Source organism: Borostomias antarcticus (assembly GCF_949987555.1).
Source record: "Borostomias antarcticus genome assembly, chromosome: 26".
NCBI lineage: Eukaryota > Metazoa > Chordata > Actinopteri > Stomiiformes > Stomiidae > Borostomias > Borostomias antarcticus.
Window position 1 is genome coordinate 7,440,363 of NC_140259.1, and position 16,527 is coordinate 7,456,889.

General features: G+C 49.1%; 1 protein-coding gene across 2 annotated transcripts in view; it reads right to left on the minus strand.

Annotated features, from left to right (window-relative positions):
• Positions 1-16,527, minus strand: part of LOC311326303 (AP-1 complex subunit mu-1-like) — a 28,632-nt gene that overhangs the window by 6,295 nt on the left and 5,810 nt on the right. For both annotated transcript variants that reach the window (XM_084459182.1, XM_084459183.1), the window contains exons 7-11: positions 15,145-15,287; positions 14,023-14,094; positions 13,337-13,495; positions 13,126-13,251; positions 4,773-4,848 (exon numbers count right to left, since the gene is read on the minus strand). In XM_084459182.1, coding sequence (XP_084315308.1) covers positions 4,773-4,848; positions 13,126-13,251; positions 13,337-13,495; positions 14,023-14,094; positions 15,145-15,287 — 576 coding nt within the window. The remainder of the gene's footprint in view (positions 1-4,772; positions 4,849-13,125; positions 13,252-13,336; positions 13,496-14,022; positions 14,095-15,144; positions 15,288-16,527) is intronic.

The following is a 16,527-nucleotide window of genomic DNA, read 5'->3' on the forward strand; positions in this document are numbered from 1 at the left end:
CCCTCCCTCTACCTCTCTCTCCCTCCCTCTCTCCCTCCCTCCCTCTTCCTCTCTCTCCCTCCCTCCTCACCTCTACCTCTCTCTCTCCCTCCCTCTCTCTCTCTCCCTCTTCCTCTCTCTCCCTCCCTCCTCACCTCTACCTCTCCCTCCCTCTCCCTCCCTCTCTCTCTCGCTCTTCCTCTCTCATCCTCCCTCTACCTCTCTCTGCCTCTCCCTCTACCTCTCTCTCTACAGTACCTCTTTCCCATTCTCTTCCTCTCTCCGCCTAGATGGATCTCCTGTTCTCTCCTCTCAGGCCTGCCCTCGCTGCCGGGTTATCTCTCTCCATCTCTCCCTCTCTCTCTCTCTCTCCATCCCTTTGTTCTCCACCTTTCTCCCCTCCTGGGTTCTCCTTTTTTTCTGCAGTCTTGCTGAGATCATGTCAGTGTCAGTCACAGCATCACTCTTAAGTGTTCCAGCATGTGGCTTGGTCTCACACACACACACACACACACACACACACACACACACACACACACACACACACACACACCCTCATTGACACATACACACACACACACACAAACTGCAGCAAAGATGGAGCCATCCACATCAAGGATTCTACCTATCACATGAATGATTTTTGCTCAAAATACAGCCTCAATATTAGACCTCAATAACAGAAATAGTATTTCTGTCAGTTACATGTAGTGTCGTTTAAAACACGGACGTGAAGCCGAGCATTTCAGCAGCAAGTGCGAGCACACGCACACACACACACACACACACACACATACACCCTCTGCTGAGTGTGAGTGTGTGTGTGTGTGTGTGTGTGTGTGTGTGTGTGTGTGTGTGTGTGTGTGTGTGTGTGTGTGTGTACACATCATGCAAGTGTGACAGCCTGCAGTGGCCAAGAGAAACACTACTGGTGGCTTCCTTCCCTCCAATCAGAGCAGGGAGGGGGCAGGGCTTCGTCAGGAGGACCTGGTGAACCTCTAGCCGGCCCTACACAGATCCTCCATCCCTCTTTCCTTACTCCCTTCCTTCCTTCCTTCCTTCCTTCCTTCCTTCCTTCCTTCCTTCCTTCCTTCCTTCCTTCCTTCCTTCCTTCCTTCCTTCCTTCCTTCCTTCCTTCCTACTCCTACTCTTGGAGCTGGAAAATGGTTTCTATTTAATTCTATGGTTATATCTGTCCTATTCTGAATACCAAGGAACTCTTGTTACGGCAACAACTTCTGGGAACAGGATCTTCGTGGACACCAATGAGAATCTAGTCAGATTTTCAACTGGATGCTGATTGGCCCGGAATAGTAGGCTGTGCAGAGATGCCGATTTGACCTCTGATTGAATATCACAGCTTGTTCCCAGACATGTTGCTGTAGGGAGAGATCCTGGGTACTCAGAATAGGACGGATATAACCATAGAATTAAATAGAAACAGGTAATAATGCATTTTCCAGCTCTGATTCCATGTTATTACATAGAAACTACCATATCTGTTTCCAGGTAGCAAACCATGATAGGGTTCCTACAGCGGTAACACTTTATTTTAGGGTGTCAAAGTCACCTACTAATCTCCTAGTAATAAGGTGGTTATCTAGTAATTTCTTAGAAATAAGGTTGAAATTACCTAGTAATTAATAGTAAGTAAGTAAGTAATTTCTTGGTAATTTCTCAGGAATAGCCCCCTAAAATAAAGTGTGTTCTCAGAGCATAATTTCCAAGTAATTCCTTGGTAATTTCTAATGAACAGTCCCATAAAATAAGGGGTGCTCCTACTGCATGATTTCCCAGTAATTTCTTGGTCATTGGAATTCCGGTTGAACAATGTAGTGGAAAGACTTGTGGTGTTTGACTCCGGTTGAATTTCAATATTTTTTGTACATTACGTCTATCTTTTAAGTCTATTGTCAAGGCTACGGTTGCTTTAATTAACGACATGTCAAATTTGCACGGGAATTAGTAAGCAACTTGGTAAATGGTCAACTCAAACTCGAAGGCGAAATCTCTCTGGAAGCGAAGCTAATGCTAACATCATGGCGTCCGACCCTTCTCCTCTCACGTTAGAAACGCTGATAATCAAGCAGTGTTATTCTCGTATTGATTTTTTTATTTTTATATATAGATAGGGCTCTATTACCTGCTGTGAAATCTACTGAAAACTCTGCTATTATTATTTCTGATCATACCCCTCACATTTTAGATTTAGTACTTTCACCTTGCACTAAGAGGCAATGGAAGTTCAATACAGGCCTATTAGCTCATGAGGCATTCTGTCATTTTATCTCAGAAAGGATTAGTGTCTTCCTTGAGACAAACAAGACTGAGTCAATTTCGCCCTCTTTGTTGTGGAAAACGTCTGTAATACGGGGAGAGATTATCTCATATAGTACACATTTGGCCAGGAATAATAAACGAAAACAGAAAGAGCTGGTTGATGCCATTCTCAATATAGATAGAGAACAGTCCCACTCTCCCAGTCCAGACCTGTATGCCAAAAGACTTCAACTATGATCTGAGTTTGATTTGATCTCTACGGACAAAGCAGTACACCTTTTAAGACGGACTAAGGGGACGTACTATGAATACGGCGATAAAGCCAACCGCCTCTTAGCTCCTCAACTGAAACGCCAATCAGCCTCTCGTTAAATACCCCGAATCTGACTCTTCCCACTCGCTCAACACCGATCCAGTTGAAATGAACTCTCTCCACTTCTGTTTACTCCACTCTTTATAAGTCTGAGCCCCCTGTCAATAAGACTGCAATGGATGAGTTTTTAGATAGTTTAGACATCCCCACTATATATGTTGATACCAAGAATAACTTAGACAAACCTATACAATTAGAGGAATTGGCTACTTGTCTCAAATCTATGCAAAAATAACAAAGCTCCAGGCCCAGATGGATTCCCAGTTGATTTTATAAGGAATTTTCCCATTTACTTGCCCCTCTACTGCTAGATATGTTTAATGAGTCATTGACAAAAGGATTCCTCCCCCCAACCTTAAATCAGGCCTCAATTTCACATATATTAAAGAAAGACAAGAATCCTGAGGAATTTGGCAGCTGGAGGCCAATAAGTCTGCTAAATTCTGATGTTAAACTTTTAGCCAAGATCTTGGCGTGTCGTTTAGACCCTTGCCTGCCAGAGTAGTGGGAATAAATCTGATCGAAAGAAAAATATTTGCCAAGAGGCAAATAGGCAAAGAGGTTAAGTCTGATTTATTAAGAAAACATACGAGCGCAAGGACTTCAGGATAGCGCACGTGAGTGGTTCATCCGACAGAAGTGAACCAGAAAGGTGTTGCACGGTCTTATATTCAAGCAATACATAGGTATGACGCTTCCATGGATTTGATTGATCTTTATCTCTGTATTTCCCTCCCTACTTTGTTTCATTTTATTTATTCTTTGTGTTTTATTTTGTCTTAGTGTGTGTGCTTTTTCCTTTTGAATCTTTCTGTAAATTTGGGATGGGTGGGGGGGTGGGGAAAGGTGTTCTAGTTCTGTTTGAACGCACCGGGATTTGGGAAAAATTTGAAAAAATCATAATGGAACTCAGAATTGTTTTGTTTAACATGTATGATGTCGATCTCCATTAAAACATTATAAAAGTCAAAATCTTGGTCATTTCTCAGGAACAGCCTCCTAAAATAAAGTGTGTTACTGTATTGGCCTTTTCTAATGTTCCAATTGCGCCAATCCAACTAGATACATACGGAAGTGAACGCGTTTACCATATCGCCGATAATCTGATTCACTTTCTTTGCCGTCTTCAGTTCTTTCTTGGTGCTTCTAGCTTGTATGAGTGTGTGTATGTTTGTCAGTGTGTAAGGCTAAAGTTAGGGCAACATTATCAGTTAGCTAACTAGCGTAAAGCTAGCTATCTAACTTATAGCTAGCTAACTAGCTTATACAGTATATCAATCTCAGCCAGTCACAAACCATCAGACCTGCCATTCAAAACTCGTCTTTCTTTATATTTTGGGGAAACAGATTTTTCTTTAGGAAGCTGAGACATGAAGTTCCACACCAGCACTCCTCACTCTTGATAGCAAGTCCTGCATCTTGTTTGGGGGCAGGAGCGAACCATTTCATTTGTTGGTGCTATGTGGCTCCTCACTAACAACTGTGTGTCGACTGCCTACTACAGCATGTGTGCCCAAGACAAATTTCTCACTTTGTGAGACGATAAAGTGTATTCTGATTCTGATTCATGTAAGTAGATGGGGGGCAGTAATTTGGGTTGGGTTAATTTGTTGCTTACTTTCACCTTATTTCTATTAAATTACTATAAAATACCACCTCATTACTAGGATATTACCCCCTTATTACTAGGATATTACCACCTTATTACAAGGAAATTACTATATATTTGTCTTGGGCCCATCTCTTCCAGCTGGGACATTATTATAGCTGATTGCCTAGCTGACGCTATAGCATTTTAGAATATCTCATATTAGCTCTGCCGTGGCGTAGATATTTTTGAATAAAGAATTAATTTTTGCGTGCGTCTGCGCCTGTGCGCGGGGTTTGCGCCTGTGTGTGTGTGCATCTGTGCCTGTGTGCATCTGTGCCTGTGTGTGTGTGCATCTGTGCCTGTGTGTGTGTGCATCTGTGCCTGTGTGTGTGTGCATCTGTGCCTGTGTGTGTGTGCATCTGTGCCTGTGTGTGTGTGCATCTGTGCCTGTGTGTGTGTGTATCTGTGCCTGTGTGTGTGTGCATCTGTGCCTGTGTGTGTGTGCATCTGTGCCTGTGTGCATCTGTGCCTGTGTGTGTGTGTTCATACCTCCATTCTGTGTGATGTATCGTACCCAGGGCAGGGCCTGGTATCCACTCTTCTCAATGATCTTCAGGTAACGCACCTGCGGTGGGGGGGGGGGGGGGTGGGGGGTGGGAGGAGAGAGAGAGAGAGCGAGAGAGAGAGAGAGAGAGAGAGAGAGGAGAGACATCGTTAATACAGCACCAGAAAGATCTTCCCCTTAAGCAGTCATATCAGTGTTTCTGTGACATTATTTAATGGTGGTTAGAAGCAACAAACTCAAGAGTGTAGCCCACAGTGCACTGCTGTAGGTAGACCAGTTTACAGCTTATCTGGCCCCCGGGTGATTACAGTTTTTTTGCTTCCCTCTGGAAGATGTAGAGAGTGGGTCGTATGCCCACCTCCCTTGTTCTCTGTAAAGCACATTGTGTTGCCTCTGGGTATGAAATGCGCTATACAAATAAAGCTTTGATTGATTGATTGACCAGTGTCAGGGTGTGTGAGGCCTACAGTATATTGCAGTAGGTACTATAGGCCAGTGTCAGAGTTTTGCCTACAGTACGGTGATGCGTTTTCTCACAGTCGGGGCAGAGCTGAGCTCATCACAATAAGAGGTTTAGAAACTACTGATATTAATACCTACAATACAGGAACCACTACTTCCCCAATGCCATGGGAAATTTCATCAAACCTTGTGAAATGGCAGGAGTATCTACCCTCCACCGAGGGCACAGCTCGCTCCGCAGGCTTGCTGGTTGCATCATCCTCACATAACTGACCCAATCACACCAGAGCAGGGGACATAGAGAAGTGTGTGTGTAAGCAGAATACCAACCTTGCTGAGAGGGGGTCCAAACCGCTCCGACCTCCCGCTCCAATTACAAATGTCATTAAACCGTCATCAATTACATCCCAACCAACAGATATAACGCGTGCGTGGCCGCGCAGATCTTATCAGAAGGTTTTAGTTTCATATTCCCTCTCGTAAAACATGTCGGTTATTATTGGCCTGGCTTTCAATTTAAACAATGAACACCTTGACGCATAGCCTAGCCAGGACTCCGAGAAAGAGAGAGAGGAGAGGGAGAGAGAGAGCAAAAGAGAGAGAGAAAGGACAACATCCTAAATCTTCCCAGAGATAAAACACCAGAGCGAGCGAAGGATGAGAGACAGAGAGAGAGAGAGTTAGGGAGAGGTAGGCTGACGGAGAGATCTGACATGGCGTAGATGGCCTCGGTGCTCCAAGCCCCGCCCTCATCACATAATTCCCGAGCTCTTTATCAGACCCAGATGGAGAAGATGGTGCTCTGGCCTGGGGAGGGGAGAGGGGGGGGGCAGCCTCACACCAGGGCAGACATATGATGAGATGGAACACAGGATGAGATAGAACACAGGATGAGATAGAACACAGGATGAGATGGAACATAGGATGAGATGGAACACAGGATGAGATAGAACATAGGATGAGATAGAACACAGGATGAGATAGAACACAGGATGAGATGGAACACAGGATGAGATGGAACATAAGATGAGATAGAACATAGGATGAGATGGAACATAAGATGAGATGGAACACAGGATGAGATAGAACACAGGATGAGATGGAACATAAGATGAGATAGAACACAGGATGAGATGGAACATAAGATGAGATAGAAAATAGGATGAGATAGAACATATGATGAGATAGAACATAAGGTGAGATAGAACATAGGATGAGATAGAACACAGGATGAGATGGAACATAAGATGAGATAGAACATAGGATGAGATAGAACATAGGATGAGATAGAACACAGGATGAGATAGAACATAAGATGAGATGGAACACAGGATGAGATGGAACATAAGATGAGATAGAACACAGGATGAGATAGAACACAGGATGAGATAGAACATAGGATGAGATGGAACACAGGATGAGATAGAACACAGGATGAGATAGAACACAGGATGAGATGGAACATAGGATGAGATAGAACATAGGATGAGATGGAACACAGGATGAGATAGAACACAGGATCAGATGGAACATAAGATGAGATAGAACACAGGATGAGATGGAACATAAGATGAGATAGAACACAGGATGAGATGGAACATAAGATGAGATAGAACACAGGATGAGATAGAACATAGGATGAGATAGAACATAGGATGAGATAGAACACAGGATGAGATAGAACATAGGATGAGATAGAACATAGGATGAGATGGAACACAGGATGAGATAGAACACAGGATGAAATAGAACATAAGATGAGAGAACACAGGATGAAATAGAACATAATATGATATTTTTAACATTATGCGCTCTGCATACTACATGATAGAGTCTGTGCCACTCCACCACCCAAGCTTGTGTTCTGAGGGCGTATCAACGGGTCAAAATTGAAAGAGTGACAGGTCGTAGCAGCAAATGAGAGACGCTAGCCCAGGTTAGATGGGCGGGACATATCTATGGGTGGGAGCGCCTGATCGCGAAAGTCGTTACTAATTGGTGTTGCCGGGGTTCCGGTGCTACCAATGAAAAGCCAGGATTTGAACACCAGATTTGTGTACGAAGTGTCCCAAAAACCCATAGAGAGATCAGCAGCTGCACTGTTGCATCTGGCCTGTTTAAAATGAGCTCCAAAATTCCAAGGGCCTCTCTGGACCAACTGACAGAATATCAGATCTGGGACAGGGGCCTACGTTTCTTACCTGCTCAAGGCCTGGTTATACTATCCGCGTCCACAAGTACGTGAGGGTCAGCGTGACGTCAATTCCGTCATCAGAGGGTGTGCGCGGTAGGCTCCGTGCCATTTTTTGTGACCGCGCGTACTTGTTGCCTCTGGGTATGAAATGCGCTATACAAATAAAGCTTTGATTGATTGATTGATTGACCTGTCAGCGCGCCCTCTACACAATGAGAGCGCCAATTGCCGTGTCCTCCAAGCGGACAGTAGAAGTGGTATAAACGGCACCCCTATGCGTCCACGGCACTAGCAGCTGTCCGCCAACGCATCTGTTTGGGCGTATAACCAAGCCTTCACGCAGACACCCAGAGAGACAGACAGACATTAAACAATCCATCCGCTGCCTCCAGGTCCCTAAGCAGCTCCGTCTACCGACGGCCCAACAAGACATTTCCTAACAAGTGATAAAATGTTTACCACAGGAAGCTTAGTTTAGTTCTATCGAATCAGGATCAAAACGATCCTCTGCTTACAAAGCTGACAGAGAAGTCATTTCTGATAAATCAACGCTCTCCGGTACATAAACATTTATCCTCGTAGTCCACCGTGGGCCAGGAAATCCCCTGACCACGTCTCTGGATCAAACAGGCCTGATGATGAATATGTCTCTTCGACGATACACATCTCTCCTGCTGCTAGTCCGCCGGCGCTGAGGCCAGATCCGACCACGGCCAACGCGTTTCCTACTCCAACATTGGGGAAACTACTTTTCACGGAAATTAGCATGATGTTCTAGTAGGGGTGTCGTTTCTCCTACATAGAATGAAAACTTTAATTCGTTACCCGTGCATTCAACGTGGTGGGGGGCGAGTGATTGGAGTTATGTCAGTTTTCCATACATTCAGTACTGGAGGTTGTCTGTATGCTGCCGATGTCTTTGAGGCTGGTGGTAGGACACACCGCTCTGTGTGATGAGGCAGGAGGGGTGAGGAGGGCGAGGGGGAGGGGGGGGAGTCCTGGGTGTAATTATCCCCGGCTGGGGGGGGTGGCCTGATGTGGGTTCTCCCCCTACTATCAACAGGCTATAAAAACCTAGGCAGCAACATACATACGCACACACACAGCTTCTGACCGCCATGGTGGTAAAGTTCCCTTTTTCTACCTCAAAGGGGATATGGATGGGGGGGCTCATCTGCCTGGGGGAGTTGGTGCTGGACGGCTGGGGCTAGGGCTGGAGGGCTGGGGCTAGGGCTGGGTCTAGGGCAGGAGGGCTTGGGCTGGGGCTGGAGGGTTGGGGCTAGGGCTGGGGCTAGGGCTGGAGAGCTGGGGCTAGGGCTGGAGGGCTGGGGCTAGGGCTAGGGTAGGAGGGCTTGGGCTGGGGCTAGGGCTGGGCTGGGGCTAGGCTGGAGGGCTGGGGCTAGGGCAGGAGGGCTAGGGTAGGAGGGCTGGAGGGCTTGGGCTGGGGCTAGACCTGGTCCAGGGCGATATCCTACTGATAACTCCCTGTTACTCTCAATGCTATTTCTGAATGCGCTTCCTCGGCCCGCTCGTCCGAGTCTACAGACAAAACCGTTTCGTTACTCATCAAAGTAAAAACATTGTTGGGCTGGGGCTAGGGCTGGAGGGCTAGGGTAGGAGGGCTTGGACTAGGGCTGGAGCTAGGGCTGGGGCTAGGGTAGGAGGGCTGGGGTTAGGGCTGGAGCTAGGGCTGGGGCTAGGGTAGGAGGGCTGGGGTTAGGGCTGGAGCTAGGGCTGGGGCTAGGGTAGGAGGGCTGGGGTTAGGGCTGGAGCTAGGGCTGGGGCTAGGGTAGGAGGGCTGGAGGGCTAGGGTAGGAGGGCTTGGACTAGGGCTGGAGGGCTGGGGTTAGAGGCTGGGACAGAGCTTTGATAGGCCGACACACCATCCTATGTAATTAACGACCTGATGATGTGCCCTCGTGTCATAGAGGGAAAGAGCCAACACGCTGTCATTAACGCTGTCACACACACACACACACACACACACACACACAAAGAGAACGACAGCAACGCATACTCTGTCACACACGCTGGCACATGGTATGTTAGGAAGAGCGGAGACACACACACACACACACACACACACACACACACACATCTGAAGCCAAATGGCGTGCTCCCTGTAATAAGTCCAGGCTGGCTAAACGCTCCCTCAGTGCTACTAGATCTGCTCTGTGGTGTCGTGGCGTGTGGCGTTGTGTGTGCGTGTGTGTGTGTAAATGTCTATATGGTAGTAGCGGGGGGAGGTCTACCCTGTGGGCTCTTCTACGTTGACCACGGTGGGGAGGGGGGGGTCTGGCTCAGTTCCAGAGCATTAGGAACACCGGCATCGCGTCCTTGGGGTCAGGCTGGCCCACTAACTAGCTCCTCATCAAGAACCCCTTAAATAGTAGCTTCCCCGGGCTAATAATAGCATCTCTCTGATGATGGCTCCATTGATCTCCGCCTGAGGGAAGCTATTCTGGGGAGTTGTGGCTTCGCGACCGGCTCGGCTTGCTGTCTTCAAGGTGCCATGACAGGGGGGGGGGGCTGCCTAGCGGCTGAAGATGCCCCGCCCCCACCCCCTCCTCTGTAAAAGAGGATAGGCTCTGTGCACCAGCTCAACTACTTCCTGAAAGTCACTTGGCATCTTTATTTCCTGTCCTATATGATTGGATTAAGTGATTAATCAGGTGTGCGCTGGGTGTGCCGCACACCTGAAACCCACAGGGCTATCCCAGAAACCCACAGGGCTATCCCAGAAACCCACAGGGCTATCCCAGAAACGCACCACACATACGTTAACGCTCGGAGCATTTAGCTGAACAAGTTCTCCGGGTTACTGATGGTGGGAGTGACGCAGCAGTCGGTTCGCTGCTGGACAGATGGGCGCGTTCGTCTGCTGCGCTCGCCGTTTCACCAGGAAATCGGGAAACAAAGAGGCTTGGCCAATGAGACGGCTTTCCTCCAATTCTCGAGCCAATGATGTCGTTTCCCTTCGAGGCAGATCTGGCCGATTGGGCGGTCCTGGGGGACACATGGCTTCCTGGGGGGGGACTGGGGGGAGAGTGAGGCATTCTTGGCCCACAATGCAATCTGATGAGAGAGAGTACGTATGTCTACCTCACTGCCACAATGAGCTTTCTCCTTCCGGCCAATACCCATCCATCCTCCATATTCTAACTTCATAACTGCAAGATTGTAATTGAAAATAAGAATTTGTTCTTAATTTACTCTTAGTCACTTGTTTTAGAAAGGAGATGCACTTGTGAGTTCTGGCAAATAGTAGTAGTACATTGGCTTTTCCTATGTTAAATGCAATTAGCAATTAAAGTCGCTTTGGATGAAAGCGTCAGCTAAATGACTTATGTCATTGACTAACCTGGTGATGTATAAAGGTAAAATGAATGCCTTAACACAACACCTGCTGCGGTGAAGTCCTTCCATGGCATTTTTGCCACCAGGGTGTCATACTCCAGTGTTTTGGTCAGTACTGAGGGAAATGTGTCTTTCTACTCAGTCTGGGTCATCTCTGCTGTCACTCCTCCAGCTGGCCAGCCTCTACCTCAGCTCCTCACGCCTGGCCAGCCTCTACCTCAGCTCCTCACGCCTGGCCAGCCTCTACCTCAGCTCCTCACACCTGGCCAGCCTCTACCTCAGCTCCTCACGCCTGGCCAGCCTCTACCTCAGCTCCTCACGCCTGGCCAGCCTCTACCTCAGCTCCTCACGCCTGGCCAGCCTCTACCTCAGCTCCTCCAGCTGGCCAGCCTCTACCTCAGCTCCTCATGCCTGGCCAGCCTCTACCTCAGCTCCTCACTCCTGGCCAGCCTCTACCTCAGCTCCTCCCTCCTGGCCAGCCTCTACCTCAGATCCTCAAGCCTGGCCAGCCTCTACCTCAGCTCCTCAAGCCTGGCCAGCCTCTACCTCAGATCCTCAAGCCTGGTCAGCCTCTTCCTCAGCTCCTCACTCCTGGCCAGCCTCTACCTCAGCTCCTCAAGCCTGGCCAGCCTCTACCTCAGCCTTCAAGCCTGGCCAGCCTCTACCTCAGCTCCTCACGCCTGGCCAGCCTCTACCTCAGCTCCTCACGCCTGGCCAGCCTCTACCTCAGATCCTCACGCCTGGCCAGCCTCTACCTCAGATCCTCACGCCTGGCCAGCCTCTACCTCAGCTCCTCACGCCTGGCCAGCCTCTACAGCCTCTACCTCAGCTCCTCACGCCTGGCCAGCCTCTACCTCAGCTCCTCACGCCTGGCCAGCCTCTACAGCCTCTACCTCAGCTCCTCACGCCTGGACAGCCTCTACCTCAGCTCCTCACGCCTGGCCAGCCTCTACCTCAGCTCCTCACGCCTGACCAGCCTCTACCTCAGCTCCGCCCGCCTGGCCAGCCTCTACCTCAGCTCCTCACGCCTGGCCAGCCTCTACCTCAGCTCCTCACGCCTGGCCAGCCTCTACCTCAGATCCTCACGCCTGGCCAGCCTCTACCTTAGCTCCTCACACCTGGCCAGCCTCTACCTCAGCTCCTCACGCCTGGCCAGCCTCTACCTCAGCTCCTCAAGCCTGGCCAGCCTCTACCTCAGCTCCTCACGCCTGGCCAGCCTCTACCTCAGCTCCTCACGCCTGACCAGCCTCTACCTCAGCTCCTCACGCCTGGCCAGCCTCTACCTCAGATCCTCACGCCTGGCCAGCCTCTACCTTAGCTCCTCACACCTGGCCAGCCTCTACCTCAGCTCCTCACGCCTGGCCAGCCTCTACCTCAGCTCCTCAAGCCTGGCCAGCCTCTACCTCAGCTCCTCACGCCTGGCCAGCCTCTACCTCAGCTCCTCACGCCTGACCAGCCTCTACCTCAGCTCCTCACACCTGGCCCAGCCTCTACCTCAGCTCCTCACGCCTGGCCAGCCTCTACCTCAGCTCCTCAAGCCTGGCCAGCCTCTACCTCAGATCCTCAAGCCTGGCCACTCGTAGAGATCAGAGATGCAACAGCGCCACCCAGTGTTCATAAGGCTCACCCGCTGAGTGACTACAGTCCCACAGCAGACCTGGGACCAGTCCTTCCTGCAAATGCTATCAAATACATGGGTTACATTTTGATTTATCTTACCGAAACACAATGAAACCAATGAACCAGTCAAAACTAAGTTCATAAGTCAAAACTCCCCTGACTCACTGACTTTCCAGTGACTGATCAAGACCCAGGTGTGTCTGAGAGGGAGGGACTGATGAAGATCCCGGTCACTCCGAGGCCCCTGCCTCTTCTCTGTCCCGGCCCCGCAGCGGGGGAACGAACTGCCCACTGACGTCAGGACAGCAGAGTCACTGCCCATCTTTCGCCCGCAAGCTGAAAACTCACCTCTTCAAGAAGTACTACAACGATCCACCCTCTTAAGCACCTATTGTATTTTTACATTGCAATTCTTGCACTTTGCCTTCAGCACTAGATTATGCTCTTAGTCACTTGTTTTAGAAAGGAGATGCACTTGTGAGTTCTGGCAAGTAGTAGTACAGTGGCTTTTCCTATGTTAAATGCAATTATGGTAAGTTGCGCTGGATAAAAGCTACATGACTGTCATGTAATGTAATGTAATGTAATGTAATGTCATGTCATGTCATGTCATGTCATGTCATGTCATGTCATGTCATGTCATGTCATGTCATGTCATGACCCAGGTCTGTGTGACTGGGGGGGGCTGCGTTGCGTAGGCCCACCTGGATGCCGGAGGTGGTGAAGTAGGGTATCTCGAACTTGACGCTGATGGGGGGCTTCCCCTCCTTGTCCTCCGCCTCCACGCTGGGCAGCCCGAAGTGAGCCCTCATCAGATACTCCTTACCCCCCTGGAGCAACATGGCACACACACGCACACTCAGGATTATACCAGACAATGTTTATGCGTGTGTGTGTGTGTGTGTGTGTACTCACAGGGAATGACTTGATGGACCAGACGATCTCGGTGTTCTCAGGGGTCCACTTGACGCTGCCCACCGTGGGCTTGAACCTGGGAGAGTCTGCGTCCGTGGGGACCGGGATGTGGATCTCTACATTGTTGGCCGTCGACCTCCTCTTAAACTGACTCTTAGCCTGGAGGAGAGGGAGGGAGAGAGAGAGGGAGAGGGAGAGGGAGAGGGAGAGGGAGAGGGAGAGGGAGAGGGAGAGAGAGAGAGAGAGAGAGAGAGGGGGGGGGGGGGGGAGAAAGAAAGAGACAGAGGAAAAGATAAAGAGAGAGGGAGAGATCACATGATCATGGCTTAGGTCAGTCAGTGCCAGAGAGAAGCAGTGACAGAACTGAAGTAGTATCAGTAGTATCAGCATTAGTAGTAGTATTAGCAGTAGTATCAGCATTAGTAGTAGTATTAGTAGTAGTATTAGTAGTAGTAGTATTAGCAGTAGTATCAGTAATATCAGCATTAGTAGTAGTATTAGCAGTACAGTAGTATCAGTAATATCAGCATTAGTAGTAGTATTAGTAGTAGTATCAGTACTATCAGTATTAGTAGTAGTATTAGCAGTAGTATCAGCATTAGTAGTAGTATTAGCAGTAGTATCAGTAATATCAGCATTAGTAGTAGTATCAGCAGTAGTATCAGTGTTATGAGCAGAGTGTTCACCTTGATCATGTACTCGATCCGGCTGTGGGAGTGCTTCTCTATCACAGACTCTATCCAGATCAGAGGCTTCACCTGCAGAGAGAGAAGAGAGAGAGAGAGAGAGAGAGAGAGAGAGAGAGAGAGAGAGAGAGAGAGAGGAGCCAGGGTTTAACACACACCATCCTACCACTAATGTGCTGTACCTACTAGGTTGCTAGGGTGCTGTAACTACTAAGTTAGTTTTGATATTTTTCTTCAGAGAGGAAGGGAACCTTGGGTGAAAGGTTGCTAACCAAGGTTTTTGTCATACATTTTGATAGGACATGAGTTCAAACTCCAACACTGTCTGTGTTACGTACGTGTGTGTTCAGGTCTGTGTGTTACAGGTACATACGTGTGTGTTCAGGTCAGTGTTACGTACGTGTGTGTTCAGGTCAGTGTGTTACGTACGTGTGTTCAGGTCAGTGTGTTAGGTATGTGTGTGTTCAGGTCAGCGTTACGTACGTGTGTTCAGGTCAGTGTGTTAGGTACGTGTGTGTTCAGGTCAGCGTTACGTACGTGTGTGTTCAGGTCAGTGTGTTAGGTACATGTGTGTTCAGGTCAGTGTTACATACGTGTGTGTTCAGGTCAGTGTGTTACGTACGTGTGTGTTCAGGTCAGTGTTACGTGCGTGTGCGTTCAGGTCAGTGTTACGTACGTGTGTGTTCAGGTCTGTGTGTTACGTACGTGTGTGTTCAGGTCAGTGTTACGTACGTGTGTTCAGGTCAGTGTTACGTACGTGTGTGTTTAGGTCAGTGTTACGTACGTGTGTGTTCAGGTCAGTGTTACGTACATGTGTGTTCAGGTCAGCGTTACGTACGTGTGTGTTCAGGTCGTGTGTTACGTACGTGTGTGTTCAGGTCAGTGTGTTACATATGTGTGTGTTCAGGTCAGTGTTACATATGTGTGTGTTCAGGTCAGTGTGTTACATACGTGTGTGTTCAGGTCAGCGTTACGTACGTGTGTGTTCAGGTCAGTGTGTGTTCAGGTCAGTGTGTTAGGTACGTGCGTGTTCAGGTCAGCGTTACGTACGTGTGTGTTCAGGTCAGTGTGTGTTCAGGTCAGTGTGTTAGGTACGTGCGTGTTCAGGTCAGTGTTACGTACGTGCGTGCTGAGGCGGTAGGACATGAGCTCAAACTCCCCGTCGGGGGGGATGAAGGAGATGGTGCGATCGTTCTGGAAGCGCGACAGACGAACACACTGGTGGAACTTCACATCCTCCAGCTCCACGGACTTACTCTTCCCCCCTGGAGACGGAAGAGAGAGGGAGGAGAGAGAGACAAGAGAGAGAGGGAGGAGAGAGAGACAAGAGAGAGGGAGGAGAGAGAGGGAGGAGAGAGTCCCGAGAGAGGGAGGAGAGAGAGGGAGGAGAGAGAGACAAGAGAGAGGGAGGAGAGAGAGGGAGGAGAGAGACAAGAGAGAGGGAGGAGAGAGAGACAAGAGAGAGGGAGGAGAGAGAGACAAGAGAGAGGGAGGAGAGAGAGGGAGGAGAGAGAGACAAGAGAGATGGAGGAGAGAGAGGGAGGAGAGAGAGGGAGGAGAGAGAGGGAGGAGAGAGGGAGGAGAGAGAGGGAGGAGAGAGAGACAAGAGAGAGGGAGGAGAGAGACAAGAGAGAGGGAGGAGAGAGAGGGAGGAGAGAGACAATAGACAGGGATGAGAGAGAGAAAAGAGAGGGAGAGAGAGAGAGAGGAAGAGGGAGGGGGAAGAGGGAAAAAGATAGATTGTTATGATGTGATGATTTGGAATATACTGTACAGAATGCAGAGTTTGCATGAGGTCTATAAGGAAGCAGGGATCGGTTTCTCTGAAGACCAGAGAGACAAGCTGGAGAGAGACGCCCTGTGGCCACGCATTCAGAAGACCAGAGAGACAAGCTGGAGAGAGACGCGCTGTGGCCACGCATTCAGAAGACCGGAGAGACAAGCTGGAGAGAGACGCCCTGTGGCCACGCATTCAGAAGACCAGAGAGACAAGCTGGAGAGAGACGCCCTGTGGCCACGCATTCAGAAGACAGAGAGACAAGCTGGAGAGAGACGCCCTGTGGCCACGCATTCAGAAGACCGGAGAGACAAGCTGGAGAGAGACGCCCTGTGGCCACGCATTCAGAAGACCAGAGAGACAAGCTGGAGAGAGACGCCCTGTGGCCACGCATTCAGAAGACCAGAGAGACAAGCTGGAGAGAGACGCCGTGTGGCCACGCATTCAGAAGACCAGAGAGACAAGCTGGAGAGAGACGCCCTGTGGCCACGCATTCAGCAAGCAAGAAAGGAAGGTGAAAAGGCGTACTTTCACAGACCTCATGAAGTGAAGTAAAATTGAGACTAGAGACAGGAGAGATCTACTCACAACACAGATGTGGGGGATATTTATCTTATCATTAAAAACAAATCTATCCTTTATCTCACAAGGGGTCTGAAAGACAATGTGAGGTGAAAAGCTGTTTTTTTTATTTTATAATGGGCAAAAGGCCAAAAACTCAGTCATGT